Source organism: Lampetra fluviatilis, chromosome 17, assembly GCF_964198595.1.
Source record: "Lampetra fluviatilis chromosome 17, kcLamFluv1.1, whole genome shotgun sequence".
NCBI lineage: Eukaryota > Metazoa > Chordata > Hyperoartia > Petromyzontiformes > Petromyzontidae > Lampetra > Lampetra fluviatilis.
In genome coordinates, this window is record NC_136291.1 from 6,844,642 (window position 1) to 6,862,146 (window position 17,505).

The 17,505-nt window shown below is 42.6% G+C and overlaps 1 protein-coding gene across 2 annotated transcripts in view; it reads right to left on the bottom strand.

The window, feature by feature from the left end:
* KDSR (3-ketodihydrosphingosine reductase) overlaps nt 1-15,040 on the bottom strand; it is a 30,965-nt gene extending 15,925 nt beyond the window's left edge. The window contains exons 1-3 of one of the 2 annotated variants that reach the window (XM_078864096.1): nt 14,982-15,040; nt 14,306-14,367; nt 13,189-13,280 (exon numbers count right to left, since the gene is read on the bottom strand). In XM_078864096.1, coding sequence (XP_078720222.1) covers nt 13,189-13,209 — 21 coding nt within the window. In that variant the 5' untranslated portion in view covers nt 13,210-13,280; nt 14,306-14,367; nt 14,982-15,040. Of the gene's footprint in view, nt 1-7,463; nt 7,767-13,188; nt 13,281-14,305; nt 14,368-14,981 lie in introns of those variants that run through there. The other variant, XM_078864095.1, reaches the window with a different exon arrangement.
* Between the last annotated feature and the right edge of the window lie 2,465 nt (nt 15,041-17,505).

Consider the following 17,505-nt stretch of genomic DNA (forward strand, 5'->3'; position numbering starts at 1 on the left):
AGTTAATTTGTTGAAAAGTCGAATAAAAATAATTATTTGGCTTTACATTCACCATTTAGAGAATACTTAGTGAAGGTATTTGGCATTTAGGATAAAAGTGATTTTTGGTACACGACCTACAAATTAGACCACATCATAAAGATTACTTTGAGGCCAAGACCACAACACAGAAACCCCCCCCCAGATTTGTCCCCTTAAATGCACAGCAGAAAACAAGGCAAAAAAAACAAAGCACGTAAAGTATTTTTGTGTCCGGTTTTGACTTCATGTGCAGAGTTAAATTACTTTAAAGTCTACATAAATACTTCTAGACAAGAGTGTTTCTTACACGTTGTACTTTTATCATCATATTCAAGCCTCAGGGGTGTTTTCTGTTTTGCTAAAGATTCGTTTTTTTATCATAAACAAACAAAACTGCATTACTTCAGTTCATTGAACTCGGCAACCAACGACTGAAAATTCTGATAAGACTAAAGTCTAAACTACATACTTTTATCTATTTGTTTGCATAAAAACAAACAAAACTGTTCTTAACTAAAACGGAAGTATAACGGCTGGCTGCAAGATAACAGGAAAAACTGTTTTGTGAACTAAACACAGCGTGATTAAAAACTCAATAGCACATCGGTGATGTTGTAATATAATTACTATTCATATGCACATTTTTTAATAGTATTTTATATTTTTAAGCTACCCATTTTTTATTTAATTCAAGATTCCTAACATTTTTTTTTTACAAAATTCAAATTGAAAACAAATAAAAAATGTTTACAGTGGTTTAACTGCACGTGTATGTTTTTATGGGACAAAACGTTCACATCAACATCACTGTAACGTGTTGTGTTTGAATTGGCTGCACAGCAGAAGCAATATTCCGAGTGAAAGGTCGAGCACCAACAAATCGTATCCACAAGTGCACATGCACGTTTGCAGCATTTTTTTTTAACACGTAGGCTTCGCGACCAATATTATTAATAAACGTTTTGGGGTTAGATCGCGTTATGTATAAATGCGTCGTAACCCTCCACCACCCGACACGGCCAATCAGCAAAAAAGTGTCACGTTGACAAAAGACAAATAGATCACTACTTTAGCCCACCGGTGTGTTGAAGCGTGAAACCACAACATTTACAATTTTTAAGTACGACGTTTCGCTGGTAATTGCATCCAGCATCATCGGCCAATTCAACACACGGGTGGGCTAAAGTAGTGAACTATTTGTCTTTTGTCAACGTGACACTTTTTGCTGATTGGCCGTGTCGGGTGGTGGAGGGTTACGACACATTTATAAATAACGCGATCTAACCCAAAAACTTAATTATGAGCATTTTTTCTACTTTGCAAAGCAGATTATGGAAATCTCGCAAGGGTTACCATCAGATGATTAGGCATCTTTTATTTCTGTTTAAGTTGTAATGCAGCAATTACCATGTGCCCTCATGCCACCACACTCCCTAAATCGCTACCAAACACAAAATTCTTACAATGTACAGTAGTACACTTAGATTTACAACGGATTGAAGTAGCTAATACGATCAGAAAACTGGGGGCATTCAAAGACGTACGTTTGTTTTTTAAATGGTGATGCTATCGCTCCAATTCTTTAAAGATTCAAACTTAACCTCCATTACCATACAACCACGTCAATGATAGGCCAACTTATTCTTTCGTATGGCTGATGTAGCTGCAGAACAACTACAATTTCACATTCAGATGGTCAAGCCAAAATTGATGTGCTTGCTCGGCATTTTGATGCAAAATCGACCACTGAAACATGTACAGCGTAATGCTGTTCTTCATTGAAATTCCACATTTTTGCTACTTTGGCTGGCGTTTATTGAAAACATGTGCACACAGTATGGTACAACAGTGCATCTATTGTTTGAAAGAAAATCACCACCCAAATGCTCATCACATGATGTCAGTGTTGTATTTTCTCATCAGTTATTGGTCGTGAAACTCGCATACACAATTGTATAAAATATGAGTAAGGAATGGCTATATTTAGTCGTTATAAGCGTTTTATTTAAACGAAGAGTTACATATTATCTCCAAAAATGTGTCAATCAAGGTTAAATTTCGATTTAAAGCTTTCGTGACTGCAGGGATTCATCTTCTTGGTTCTTTCGGTAAAGTCACGTAAAAGGAAAATAATAAAATAAAAAAACATAATAAAATAATTCTCACGACGTTTCGGCCACAACGCAAGCAGCCGTCTTCAGGTGGAGAACAGGTCTGTCGAGACGGCTGCTTGCGTTGTGGCCGAAACGTCGTGAGAATTATTTCATGTTTTATTTATATTATTTTATTATTTTCCTTCTACGTGACTTTACCGAAATAACCAAGAAGATCAATGAAGGTTGTTTGGCCATATTTCACTAATGTTTGGGGCCAGCGCCAATTCTTATGCCACTCGCCACTCATGTGAGCTGCGGCTGGGAATGCAAGTGAGGTCAGAAAGTTCACAGTGCAGTGTGCCACTTTGTCACGATTGCGTTTGTTGTCATAAAAAAAAAGTCTCGCGTCACATTTGTGCTGCAGGCCAATTTTAATAATCGTTTTATTTTGATAGTAAAATTATAAGGCATCAACACCACATGCACTTAATGTGCTAGTGGACGCGGTTAGTTGTACAGCACTATGTGCATGCTACACCTTGGCTTAAAATGTTAAGTTTCATATTCTTTGGGTCTTTCGGTAAAGTCACGCAGGATAGAAAAATAATCAAATGAAAAAAAAATCACGACGTTTCGATCGCAACACAAGCAATCGTCTTCAGGTGAAAAAATAGAGCAGGCGGATTGCTGAGGCAGGAAGAAATACAGCGAGAGAACTACTACAGCCAAAGGTTATACTGGTAGGAACCTCCTGGTTACACCAGCCCACAGGGGATTATTGTGTCCGTCGTTCAGGGAGGGGCTTGGTGGGGAGGGGAGGGTGGGGAGGGGCTGGGTCGGGAGGGTGGGGCTGGGTGGGGGGTGGGAGGGGAGGGGCTGGGTGGGGAGGGTGGGGAGGGGCTGGGTGGGGAGGGGCTGGGTGGGGAGGAGCTGGGTGGGGAGGGGAGGGTGGGGCTGGGTGGGGGGTGGGGCTGGGTGGGGCTGGGTGGGGAGGGGCTGGTCACCCCGTGGTGCCCTTATAAAACTCAACGTTTAACCTACTCATGCCGGCTTGTGCCCGCCCTCAGAGTCGGCCATATTTGTGGAATACACCACGCCGCCGTTGACCCTGGGCATTGACCGAGCAACCCAACGTTGCTACCAGCTCCCTCCGCAGGAAGGTGTTATATGTTTGAAGTGGGCGGGGCTAGAGGTGGAATTTGCAAGTAAATGTAAGATCGCAGAGCTAGGAATACCTCGGCTAATCATGTCTGCATTCACCACAATACTTGTGGTCAGAATGCAAACTAAAATGAGGGCGATCGGTATGACCTGGGTGTCGCGGTATCTCTCCAGAGAAGTGAGCGACTCGATCAGATGAGCCCTCTTGTCGCGGAGTCTGTTAAAAGATCTAATGGTTGTGTGGAAACCCTCCCCGGAGAGGTGGTTACATCTTGACTTAAAGCTTTCGTGACTGCAGGAATTCATATTCTTTGGGAAACGTCGTGATTTTTTTTTTAATTATTTTTCTATCTGCGTGATTTTACCGGTAGTTAACACTGTGTAACACTAACGAAGTCTCATCACCATACGAGTAAGTTAACACACTAGTTAACACTGTGTAACACTAACAGTGTCACCACCACATGAGCTAGTTAACACACTAGTTAACACTGTGTAACACTAACAGTCTCACCACCACACGAGCTAGTTAACACTGTGTAACACTAACAGTCTCACCACCACACGAGCTAGTTAACACGCTAGTTAACACTGTGTAACACTAACAGACTCACCACCACACGAGCTAGTTAACACGCTAGTTAACACTGTGTAACACTAACAGTCTCACCACCACACGAGCTAGTTAACACACTAGTTAACACTGTGTAACACTAACAGTCTCACCACCACACGTGCTAGTCAACACACTAGTTAACACTGTGTAACACTAACAGTCTCACCACCACACGAGCTAGTTAACACGCTAGTTAACACTGTGTAACACTAACAGTCTCACCGCCACACGTGCTAGTTAACACGCTAGTTAACACTGTGTAACACTAACAGTCTCACCACCACACGAGCTAGTTAACACGCTAGTTAACACTGTGTAACACTAACAGTCTCACCGCCACACGTGCTAGTTAACACACTAGTTAACACTGTGTAACACTAACAGTCTCACCACCACACGAGCTAGTTAACACGCTAGTTAACACTGTGTAACACTAACAGTCTCACCACCACACGAGCTAGTTAACACACTAGTTAACACTGTGTAACACTAACAGTCTCACCATCACACGTACTAGTTAACACACTAGTTAACACTGTGTAACACTAACAGTCTCACCACCACACGAGCTAGTTAACACACTAGTTAACACTGTGTAACACTAACAGTCTCACCACCACACGAGCTAGTTAACACACTAGTTAACACTGTGTAACACTAACAGTCTCACCACCACACGAGCTAGTTAACACACTAGTTAACACTGTGTAACACTAACAGTCTCACCACGACACGAGCTAGTTAACACGCTAGTTAACACTGTGTAACACTAACAGTCTCACCACCACACGAGCTAGTTAACACACTAGTTAACACTGTGTAACACTAACAGTCTCACCGCCACACGTACTAGTTAACACACTAGTTAACACTGTGTAACACTAACAGTCTCACCATCACACGAGCTAGTTAACACACTAGTTAACACTGTGTAACACTAACAGTCTCACCATCACACGAGCTAGTTAACACGCTAGTTAACACTGTGTAACACTAACAGTCTCACCACCACACGAGCTAGTTAACACGCTAGTTAACACTGTGTAACACTAACAGTCTCACCACCACACGAGCTAGTTAACACACTAGTTAACACTGTGTAACACTAACAGTCTCACCACCACACGACCTAGTTAACACACTAGTTAACACTGTGTAACACTAACAGTCTCACCACTACACGACCTAGTTAACACGCTAGTTAACACTGTGTAACACTAACAGTCTCACCACTACACGACCTAGTTAACACACTAGTTAACACTGTGTAACACTAACAGTCTCACCACCACACGAGCTAGTTAACACGCTAGTTAACACTGTGTAACACTAACAGTCTCACCACCACACGAGCTAGTTAACACGCTAGTTAACACTGTGTAACACTAACAGTCTCACCACCACACGAGCTAGTTAACACGCTAGTTAACACTGTGTAACACTAACAGTCTCACCACCACACGACCTAGTTAACACGCTAGTTAACACTGTGTAACACTAACAGTCTCACCACCACACGAGCTAGTTAACACACTAGTTAACACTGTGTAACACTAACAGTCTCACCACCACACGACCTAGTTAACACGCTAGTTAACACTGTGTAACACTAACAGTCTCACCACCACACGAGCTAGTTAACACGCTAGTTAACACTGTGTAACACTAACAGTCTCACCACCACACGAGCTAGTTAACACGCTAGTTAACACTGTGTAACACTAACAGTCTCACCACCACACGAGCTAGTTAACACACTAGTTAACACTGTGTAACACTAACAGTCTCACCACCACACGAGCTAGTTAACACACTAGTTAACACTGTGTAACACTAACAGTCTCACCACCACACGAGCTAGTTAACACGCTAGTTAACACTGTGTAACACTAACAGTCTCACCACCACACGAGCTAGTTAACACACTAGTTAACACTGTGTAACACTAACAGTCTCACCACCACACGAGCTAGTTAACACACTAGTTAACACTGTGTAACACTAACAGTCTCACCACCACACGAGCTAGTTAACACACTAGTTAACACTGTGTAACACTAACAGTCTCACCACCACACGAGCTAGTTAACACACTAGTTAACACTGTGTAACACTAACAGTCTCACCACCACACGAGCTAGTTAACACACTAGTTAACACTGTGTAACACTAACAGTCTCACCACCACACGAGCTAGTTAACACACTAGTTAACACTGTGTAACACTAACAGTCTCACCACCACACGAGCTAGTTAACACGCTAGTTAACACTGTGTAACACTAACAGTCTCACCACGACACGAGCTAGTTAACACGCTAGTTAACACTGTGTAACACTAACAGTCTCACCACCACACGAGCTAGTTAACACACTAGTTAACACTGTGTAACACTAACAGTTTCACCACCACACGAGCTAGTTAACACGCTAGTTAACACTGTGTAACACTAACAGTCTCACCGCCACACGAGCTAGTTAACACTGTGTAACACTAACAGTCTCACCGCCACACGAGCTAGTTAACACGCTAGTTAACACTGTGTAACCCAACACTCTCACTGCCATATGAGCTCCTTATCAAGCGAGATGAGAGTTATCTAAACAGTAATTCATGTTAACGAATGCTGACTCGCCTCAAACCCACACCAGCCCTAATGTTATTATATTAGACCAATATTTGACGTGTGTATTCGTGTAGTATTTTGCTCTAATGCCGGGTCTCAACTGTGACATGCAATCCATTAATTCGTGTTAACCATTGCTGATTAGCATCACCTCACCATCACACGAGTTTCACGTAATTGCATGAGTTACAGAGTGTATTGCTGTGAGTTTTCACAGCTGATGACGATTGCTTGTGTTGCAATCTAAAAGTCGTGAGAATTTTATTGTTTAACATTTTTCTTATTTCATTATTTCCCTTCTACGTGACTTTACCGAAAGAACCAAGCATATGAATCCCTGCAGTCACGAAAGCTTTAAATCAAAGTGTATCGCTGTAGTTAAACCACTCTAATGCTGGCTCTCACACGTGGCGTTAGCAAGCGCTGTTAACTCTACAGCATTCCGTTAATTCGCGTTAACTCATGCTGCTTAGCAGAGCCTCCACTACCACCAGCAGCAGAAGCAAGTTAATGAGAAGTGTACTTTGTGACGTTGTGTTACTTTGATGCTGGGGAGGGGAGGGGGTCTCACCACCACATGAGCGCCTTACGTTCTTATGCAGTTAACTCAACAGCATGACATGAATTCGCGTTGGCTCATGCTGCTTAGCATAGCCTCCACCACCAACAGCCGAGCTCTCGCCTAACCGTACAAGTGTACTCGTTGTCAGTGTTACTTTGATGCTGGAAGAGGGAGGAGGTGGTGGGGGGTCTCACCACCACATGAGCGCCTTACGCTCGTATGCAGTTAACTCAACAGCATGACATGAATTCGCGTTGGCTCATGCTGCTTAGCATAGCCTCCACGACCACCAGCCGAGCTCTCGCCTAACTGTACAAATGTACTCGGTGTCAGTGTTACTTTGATGCTGGAAGGTGGTGGTGGTGGTGGGGGGTCTCTCACCACCACATGAGCGCCGCTGAGCCCCAGTCGCGCGGGGCTGACGAGGGGAGACAGCATGTACAGCAGCAGCACGAATGCCACCACGAACGCCACCGCCACCAGCAGCATTACCGACTGGAGCGACACGACGCCTAACATCGATGGGTTTTGTTGCTTTTAAATAGATGCGGCGACGACGATAACAACACAAAACAACCGCCCCCCTCCCACACACACACAATTAGCGACGATTGAATGTTTTTAATTCTCTCTCTCTCTCTGCCACCCACTGAACCAGGGAAATGTTGACAGACGTGGGAGGACGCTCGCTCGCTTCCGGGTTCAAAGGGCACGCACGGGGGAAGGGGGAGGGGCGGCGGGGCGGGGGGGTGTCGTGATCGGACGCCAAGCAATGGGAGAGCGCTCAATCCAATTGCAGTCAGTGGAGAGAAAGACACACACTCAGCTAAAACTCATGAACACTGTCTTTTGTTCATTAGATTTTACCATACTTCTTTGGGTAAAGTCACGTAAGCTTCAAATGAAGATTAGATTTTACCAGGCAAGGCCACGCTTTTGTGGTGGCGAGAATTTGTGAGGGTTACACAGTGTTCAACTTTTTGCGGAAGCCAACTGGTTATTGCAAATGATAGCTCGACGAATTGGCTTATCACTACGTGGACATTTTATAGCAGCCTAATACTCCGAACGGCATGTTGCGAAATGTAGAGGGGAACAAGTAAACCCGTAAAAACAAACTTTTTCACTATAAATCCTTTATATGCGTGGCATCGGGGCGGCTAGAGTCCTATCGTCGTCTGGCTTGAGATGGCTGCCACCTATGGGTCAGATGATTGTCTGGCAGCATTAAACAATTGGTAATTAAATATTTAAACATTTTCCCCTAAACAGTGTAAAATTTTTGAAAAAAAATTTCACGAAAATACATTGTCACGCACAACGAGTCTGTGTGCAAAATGTCAGCTCGATCGGATCACGGGAAGTGGGTTAAAAAACGACCGAAAGATTTGCACGGTCCTAAGCAAGCAAGCGAACTTAATATAAAGGATTTAAAAAAACGGAGGGCCCGGAGAGAAATCCACGCGACCACGAGGACAGAAAGAGAGAGACACGCAAAACTACAAATATACAGGCGTCAGGATCGGAATCGAACCCACGACCTCCTGTATAACACGCAAGGTAGTTAACAGCTCGCTAGCATTTGATGAAGTGTCACATTTTATTTGAACTCGTGTATTGAGTATCTAACTCTCAGCTTTAGTTGTTGTGGACGGGCGTGGGGGGGGATATTGCGGATCCTGTTATTCAAAGAAGACCTGATGTAGACAGTGATGAGAAGGAAACTGGCACTATTTGGACACACGTAAGACGGACAACAGGGAAATTAAAAGTGTGTCTGTTCGGCAAAATGGAAATAAATGTAAAGAGAGGAAGACCTGACAGAAAATGGCTTGACGACATAAGAGGTTGGTGCCAGAAGATGTGCACTACTTGAGTAGATTGGCACCAGAGAGAGGAAAGTGGGCACAAAAACCTACGGGTTACTTGCTAATGGATCGTGGTGATGATGCTATCTGAGAGTTTATCCGCATTTCTACTCCACCTATCCGTGGTGGAAAAAATATTTGCGGATAATAGTATGAATTTGCCTTTCAACTCTTATCAATAAAAAAGTATAATAGAAGTAATTTTGCAATGAAATATTGGGAAAATTGCAAAAATTTAAAACATAGGGCCGCTAAAAAAATTTAGTTTTCAGACTCAATAGTTCCCGTGGTTAATAGTATAGGCACATAATTATTCTGTAATCGATTCATTTAAATTACTAAGCTCGTGATACATGAATTAAATCGCGTGTGAACGACTACATGTTATTACGTTTGAATGTGTTTTATGTAACGAGTTCACGTGACCCTTCCAGGCCCTCGCAGCGTTTTACTAGAATCAGTTTTGTGACACAAAGCTTCAGTTTGAACTACATGCGTTACCTCCCAACCCACACCCCGCCCCCCACATTCACCATGTCCCCCCCCCCCTCCTTCCCCCGCAACTATATAATTTCTCATGGGACCTCCTTTGCCAGTACCAAAATATGATAATAGGTTTTCCCCTTTTTTCTGGCAACAAAACAGGTGTCAGAGCTGTCTTTGGTGTGGACCAATCAGTTTCAAAGACAATGCATATATTATTAGAGTATGTGTTTTGTTTGTTTGCATTTTGACCACAAGTATTGTGGTTAATGCAGACATGATTCCTTGTAAAAGGTTTCAGTTTTGTGTTTTAACATCTTAACACCTGTTTTGTTGCCAGAAAAAAGGGGAAAACCTATTCTCATATATAATTCCTCGTCACAGCCATCTCTTAGACACACTTAAGCGGTTGTGCTTTCGCTGCGTTGTCTCAACCTGAAGACGGATGCTTGTGTTGCACCCAAAACGTCGTGGTTTTAATTTAGTTGTTTTCATTTTTAATTTATTGTATTTTATCCCTACGTAACTTTACCGAAAAAAACAAAGAGTACAGTTTTGTCACACTCCAAAAAAATACCCAACTCACCACATTCATCATTAATACTAATAATATAAATATAAATACCCTATGCGATTATGGGATTTAATACATTCTTATAAAGCGTTGCTTATGTTATCTATCGTGGAGGAAGGATGATGAGTTCATTTTGATTTGAAGCTTTCGTGACTGCAGGGATCCATACTCTGGTTCTTTCGGTAAAGTCACGTAGGTATAAAATAAAATACATCACGACGTTTCAGGCGCAACACAAGCGTCCATCATTTTATACCTACGTGACTTTACTGAAAGAACCAAAGAGTATGATGATGAATTAATTTGACTCATTAATCCCCTTTCCCCCCCCACACACTTTGCGCAAGAGCGCAGAAGTGTGGTTACCACATCTACGCCTCGATATAAGGAACGAAACAGTTGGACGAATAACAAACTAAACACAAAAAGCAGTTCTAAATAAGCGAGTTTTCAATTTCCAAAGAAATTAGAGAATGCTCGAACCAATACGAAGCCATGACCAACACGAGCTCCGGATGATCGCTGCAAAGTATGATCTGTGTTTTGATTTAGTGTGCTGATCTTAAAGGTGCATTGAAAAATGTTGATACTCCGACTGATGCTCCTGCTGTTGTGGAGTGACTCATGCAGCCAGCTATGGCTGCAGAGTTTTGGTAGTACATGTTGTTTACGTAGTTTATTGTGAAAATTCGGTCACAGTTCCTATGATCACTGTTTCATTGCTTTTATGGATTTATTTTGGTGATTTTCGAAAAGTTTTTTGGTTTGGCCATGTTTGTTTTGTGGTTGTTGTTGTTTGACTTGCATCCCACTGGGATTTTTGCACACAGCGTTGGTGTACGGTGCTTTTTCTGAAATATTTTGCTGTCTTTTCTTGGATTTTCTGTTTGCACAGTCACTTTAAGATGTTTTCTTGTTCATGTTTTTGTTTTTTGTTTGTTGCGGTTGCACCCGATTCAAGAGCCGAATGGCTCACAGGGCTATACCTAATAAATGAACTTGAACTTGAACAGTTCAGAGGGCCCCACCAGCAACACAGCAGTGGGGAGAGAGGGCAAAGCGTGCAAGCTCCGTGCATGGGCACGATAACGCATTCACACTCAGCCCTGCCGGTCGCTGACGCTGAGCTACCCTCCTCCAGGCTGCACGCACGGGCTTGTGTCCTTTGTTGGCCTTGCCTGACGCAGACAGCTGTCAATGACACTTCAACCTTCCGCCACACGGAGATACTGAAGAGGATCGTCGGCATAAGCTGCCCAAGCCCGGCCATCGGCCTCAGCGAGTGACAACTTTGACAATATGTATTTAAAAAAATCTGCCACAAATTTATCATAATTTTGGTAAACGGCCTCATGCAATGATACAGAAAATCTAATGTTAATGTATTGTGCAGATCATTGCAACCGATTGTGGTAAAGAATGGCACACTGCATTTTATTAAAATGTTGAACTGAATAATGCGTTTAAATTAAACATGTAATTTGCAAGGGTGTCTATGTGTGCCGATAACACAGAAATACCTGATATCCCGAAGAGAGGTTTTTGGGTTAAATCGCGTAATTATAAATATGTAGTTCAACCAGCCACCACCCGACACAGCCATTTAGAGTAAACCCAATTGTTAATGTTGTGTGTTTACTCTCTAACACACCAATGTACTGAACTAGTAACGAATTTGCATGTTTCGTTTACGTGACGAACCTTACTAAATGGGTGTGTCGTGTGGTGGCGGGTTTAACGACTAATTCATATTTATACGCTCTAACCCAAATCGCGATAAGCTGACCTGATATCCCTTCACACAGTAGGTGGCACAATTTTTCCAACCACTCCACCACCAAGAGTTCGTCGTAATGTTCGTCGTAAGACAGTCACACTCGTGTTGTTTGTTCTCAGAGCCGGGGTTCCGCTACATGAAATGAAGAAGACCATTTTATGGTTTGGGCTTTATGTGCAGTCATTGGTGAATGACAGGTCAATGTCTGCTAAGTGTGAGTAGACCAGCCAAGAAACTCAACGATGGAGCGAGTGACTCACATTAGAAATTTGCGAGTTCATATTCTGGTTTGCACTTCACTCAGCCCATCATGCATTCGTGGTCGATAAAATACCATTCCACTTTGTGGGGAAGTTAAGAGTGGTTGTCCTATAGACTCAATTCCGCCATAGGGATGTGGATTATCCAGGGTTGGAAACAGATGATGACTTACAGCTATAACCACAATCATAACGACAACAGCCAGAATATAATCACAACCACAATATAGCAACAACCAGAAGCAACCACATTCTTACCATAACCACAACGCGCCGTGACGCTTTCCCGTGTCAAACATAACAAAATAATAATGGTTTATTTTTATTATCTTATTATTTCCCTTCTACGTGACTTTATTTTATTTCCCTTCTACGTGACTTTACCGAAAGAACCAAGAAGACTATAGACATTATTGTAAAAAAATAATTAAAAGTCCATCCCATGTGTTAGTGAATTTTTTAAAATTTTAGGCAGGAAATGGCAGGAAATTAGTTTTCAAATTTAGATTTTTTTTTTCGGGGGGGGGGACCCCAGACCCCCTGCAAGATAATTATGTTTAATTTATATTATTTTATTATTTCCCTTCTACGTGACTTTACCGAAAGAACCATGAAGATGAATCCCTGCAGTCACGAAAGCTTTAAATCGAAATTTAATGTCTATAGTGTATTGTATTACATTGCTCTTTTTTACCTTTTCTTGTTTCATTGTATGTAATGGCAGAGATTAGGGATTCATAAAGTACAACCATAACCTCAATCATATAAACAGAAATCGATGCATTGTGGCCAAGGTTTAGCAAATTGTTTTTATTTACATAGCATCGCTATAAAACATTTTACAAATGTTTTTATAGCAATATATTGGGGGGGATATTTTGAGCATATTTTAATATGGGGGGGGGGGGATGCGTCCCCCACCCAATATATATTATAATTACGGCCTTGGCCCAGGCAGAGTTTCGAGTATTACTTATTGAGTCCAAGTGCAACAATCCCAACGCCTGGCAGGGAAGAGCGAGAGATCGTACGCTCTGCTCAAGCAGAGTTCCCAGCCGGGACGATACAATGCTGGCGATCGAATACACGCAAAACCCTTTTCAGGGAGAAATGTCGATGATTTCGAGACGACAGTTGTACTCACGGCATCTGGAAGTGGGACCATACACACTCGTCCCTGAGTCTATGTGGCGTCGAGCCTTTGGGTAGGGGCCGTCCATAAATGACGTCATGCACCTAGGCGGGGGGGGGGGGTCAGACATTTGTGACGATGTGTGACAAGTGGAGGGGGGGGCGGTTTGAGAAATGTGACGTCACATAAAAATGCGCAACTTTGAATAAATATAGACAACACGTTCTACTTAATTAAATAGACTTTTTAATACATGTTTTCTCCTACAACATCAGAGTGCAGCGCCACATTAAATACGCACTACAATGACAATAGTTTAACGCGATTTGAAGCATGTTTTATTTTTTTTGGGGGGGGGGAGGGCAGAGCTTTGTGACGTCATATTTGTGGGGGGGGGGGGGTCTGACTTTTTGTGACGCCGACGCCGTGTGACGAAGAGGGGGGGGGGTTGGTCAAAAATCGTCAAAAATCGCGTGACGTCATTTATGGACGGCCCCTTACGTGTCTCGTGTTTCCATGAATGGGTTCTCGTTGCATTATTACGTTGTTTCGTGGTTGCGAACTGAGGAGTGGTTTGCCTAAGTGGTGGGTGGTGCGGATTAGGTGGTCCTGGTGAGTGGACGGGCCCCTCATCCGAGACACGTGTTCGAGGGCTCCGACAGACCGTGCCTCACAATTAACCTTTTGCTTAGGCGCGTGAGGGGTGGATTGTGACGTCATATAATAGGCATGTATTGATTGGTCGATTGGCCAATTAACGGAGATGTAAAAAAACAGACACACAAACAGCTTGAATTTGACTTTATTTCACCCCATTTAAAAACCTTATATCACCATACTGTATTTAGAATGATGTAAGATACTGAATATATTTTTAAACACACAAGCGGTTTTAGTTTTTGGTATATGTATACTTAAAGAGATACAATATATGATAGAGTGTTGAGTTTTAGGAAAACTATCTTACATTCGTTTAAATGTGTTGTGTTGAGTGTTATGATTCAACAAAAAAAGGCAAGCATTGTTAAACTCACAAATAAGAATACATATTTTACATGTGCATGCTATATTGTGATAAATACTGTATAGTCATTAAAATATAAGAAAAATCAGTTTTATTTTAACTTGCCTTGAGTCCTGAACCTGGCTTGTTTGGCGTTAGGGAAGCAATCCCCACAATTGTCCCGACATCTATAAACACACGGGGCACACGCAAACACGCAACAACGATCCCCCCTATAGCCTCAACAGACTGTTGGGGAAAGTGCTGTTAGCGAGCACCTACGAAGGCCGGCACTGTGTCACACGAGAGGGTGGGTGGCCACTACCACGCCTGGCCCCCCGTTGACTCCCCAGTGGCGATGTTTAATTGAGGCTGATTCGACCTAGGGGAGGCCTAGGACCCATCGTCATTGGTGTTGGTCGTGTCCGGGAATCGAACTTGGGTCGCTGACTTTACTGCCCCCCCAAAGATCCCCCGTATAGCCTTAACAGACTGTAGGGGCAAGTGCTGTTAGCGAGCACCTATGAAGGCCAGAACGGTACACGAGGGGGTGGGTGGCCAGCATCACGCCCCACCGCCTTTGTCTCCCCAGCGGCTATGTTTACACACCGTACCAGGTACTCATTTAAGGCTGAGTCGACCTAGGGGAGGCCCAGGACCGGTTCAGATAATCGTCACTGGTGTTAGCCGTGAGCGGGAATCGAACCCGGGTCGCCAGGTTCATAGCGCAGCGCGCTAACCGCTACACTACCGCACGAGCTCCTGTTCGTACGTCGGATAGTTAAAACAATATATATCTTGCCTGAGTGGTGGGGTGGTCGTTCGTAAGTGCTGGTATTCGTAAGTTCCGGCGTCCGTAAGTCGGTGGCTGTCGATACTGTGCTCCAGATAAACACACCCACACTTAATTCTAGATTTGAAGCTTTCGTGACTACAAGGATTCATACTCTTAGTTATTTCGGTAAAGTCACGTAGGTAAAATTAATAAAAATAAAACAATAAAAATCACGACGTTTCGGAGGCAACACAAGCTGAAGACGGAAGCTTGTGTTGCCTCCGAAACGTCGTGATTTTTATTGTTTTATTTTTTATTAATTTTACCTACGTGACTTTACCGAAAGAACTAAGAGTACACACACACTTCCAACGCTTAGGCACAAGGTGGCAGTGTAAGATTGTCCTCACAATACAGGGCCTTGGCAGTACTGTACTTAATTGTCATTCCTTTGGGACCAGATTATTGCTTGTAATATATTAAGTGCATCTTAAAAAAGAGAGAAAATTGGCTCTTTAATAGGTTGCATCGCTTACAATAACACACACATTTCAAATATATTTTACATGTAATTAGATGGCAATGTGGGCAAGCCTTCATTAGTAAGTAATGCTGGCAGTGAATAATGAATATCATTATCGGTGTTGTAAACCACACCTACATTTCAACAGCCCTCATAATTATACTTTAAACACCTGCTTTAAATAGAAACAACTGGCGTCAACGATGTAAAATCGCTTAAATGATTATACTTCACGGTTAAATTAAACGTTTGTTCAATTTCCAACAAAAACAACGTTAACAATGAGAACGCTACATATATGATTTGACTTATTGGGGATTTAACATGTAAATCCAGCCTCACAGATGACCCATAATAACATGCTCTCTAACACAGTACACACATTGCGCGTTCAATGGACAGAATGATCACTCTTGCGCTGCAAATGGTTGGTGTAGCTCCCAACCATGACTATTCAATCATCACCATTTTGTCAGAAATCAATTACACAGTTTCCTGGCAGGCCCAGAGGGACGTACGAATATTTATACCCGGCATTGCTGCAGTGCTTAAGAAATGTGAACAAATGCAGTTGGGTGAGAAAGTACTATTCATGGCGAAAGTTGTGGGCTCACCTGTAAAGGAGGTTGCCGCGTGCCTTTAAGCGATCAGCAAGAGATGCCATAAAACACTTGGGTGTGTGGGTAATGGAGGGCATTAAGCTATTCCGGGTAATGACTGTAAGGTGGAGACGTGGGCGGGGAAACACTTAAATGAACAACTGGAAAACCTGCAGAGGCTGTCAGAGTACTTTGTAACTATACTCATTAAAAAAGATGAATATTAACTCATTAATTGCTTTCGAATGAGTCTCCTATACAATTCCCTGCAAAGGACAGTTTCCTAAAGATAATGCAATGATGGGGCCATCGTGATAACATTGTCACCTCTCCTGGTTTTCCCAAAATTGTCCCATTTTTTTTTGTCCCTGGACATTAAAAGTTCCAATTTAAAAAAAAATAATCTGTGTAGTAATAATATAGCCAGTGCTTAATTTCACATGGAACAGTCCAGAACACTTTGCAGATTATTATTTCCCATGCCACATCCATCTCGCTTTATTTTGTCTCCACGATACGGTAAAACACAATTTACGTCTCCCCCTTTAACTTCTTTTCACAAATGCGTCGGCACTTAATTGACACCACTGCCTGATTTGCGTCGCGCTCAACCCGCACTTAAGTCGCTGACAGCAGCATCGTCCCTCCTCGTTGTTATCCATCGCCTCTCAGCCTTCGCCTCCACCACCACCTACCCCTGTAAATCGCTTCGATTGACGTCGTTTCGATATTAATTCTAAATTTGAAGCTTTCGTGACTGCAAGCATTCATATTCTTAGGTTTTTTCGGTAAAGTCACGTAGGTATTTTTTTTTTATAAAAGTAAAATAAATAAAAATCACGACGTTTCGGAGGCAACACAAGCTTCCGTCTTGATGCAGCAGTCGTGCTGTGACGGTTCCACCTGAAGACGGAAGCTTGTGTTGCCTCCGAAACGTCGTGATTTTTATTTTATTTTTATTTTACTTTTATTAATTTTAATTTTTTACCTACGTGACTTTACCGAAAAAACCTAAGAATATTTCATTTCGATATTCGTCATCGCGCCTTTCAGGAACACATCCCCAACGTAACCCGGGGTATTGCTGTACTGCAGTGGTGCGTGAGGTCATAGGATATGACTACGTAGGATTATTGTTTTTATGGATAGTCATACCTCAAACTGTAGTCCTAGTGCCTAATGCTGATAAGCCCTACTTCAGCGAGGCTCCCTCAGTCTTGCAGAAAATATCGAGTTAGAAATTAAGCCGTGAATACACCACTCAAGATATTGCATTTACACACAGTCATCTCCTCTGCCGGTATTGTAAGATATTCCTCTTCCCATGATGGATTCCGTTTTTCTTTTTGTACGCATCTCAGAGGTGGCAACCCGACATAGTGCAGCTTTTTCTTATCAGCTGACTGGATCCAGAAAGCTGCAGAGGGGG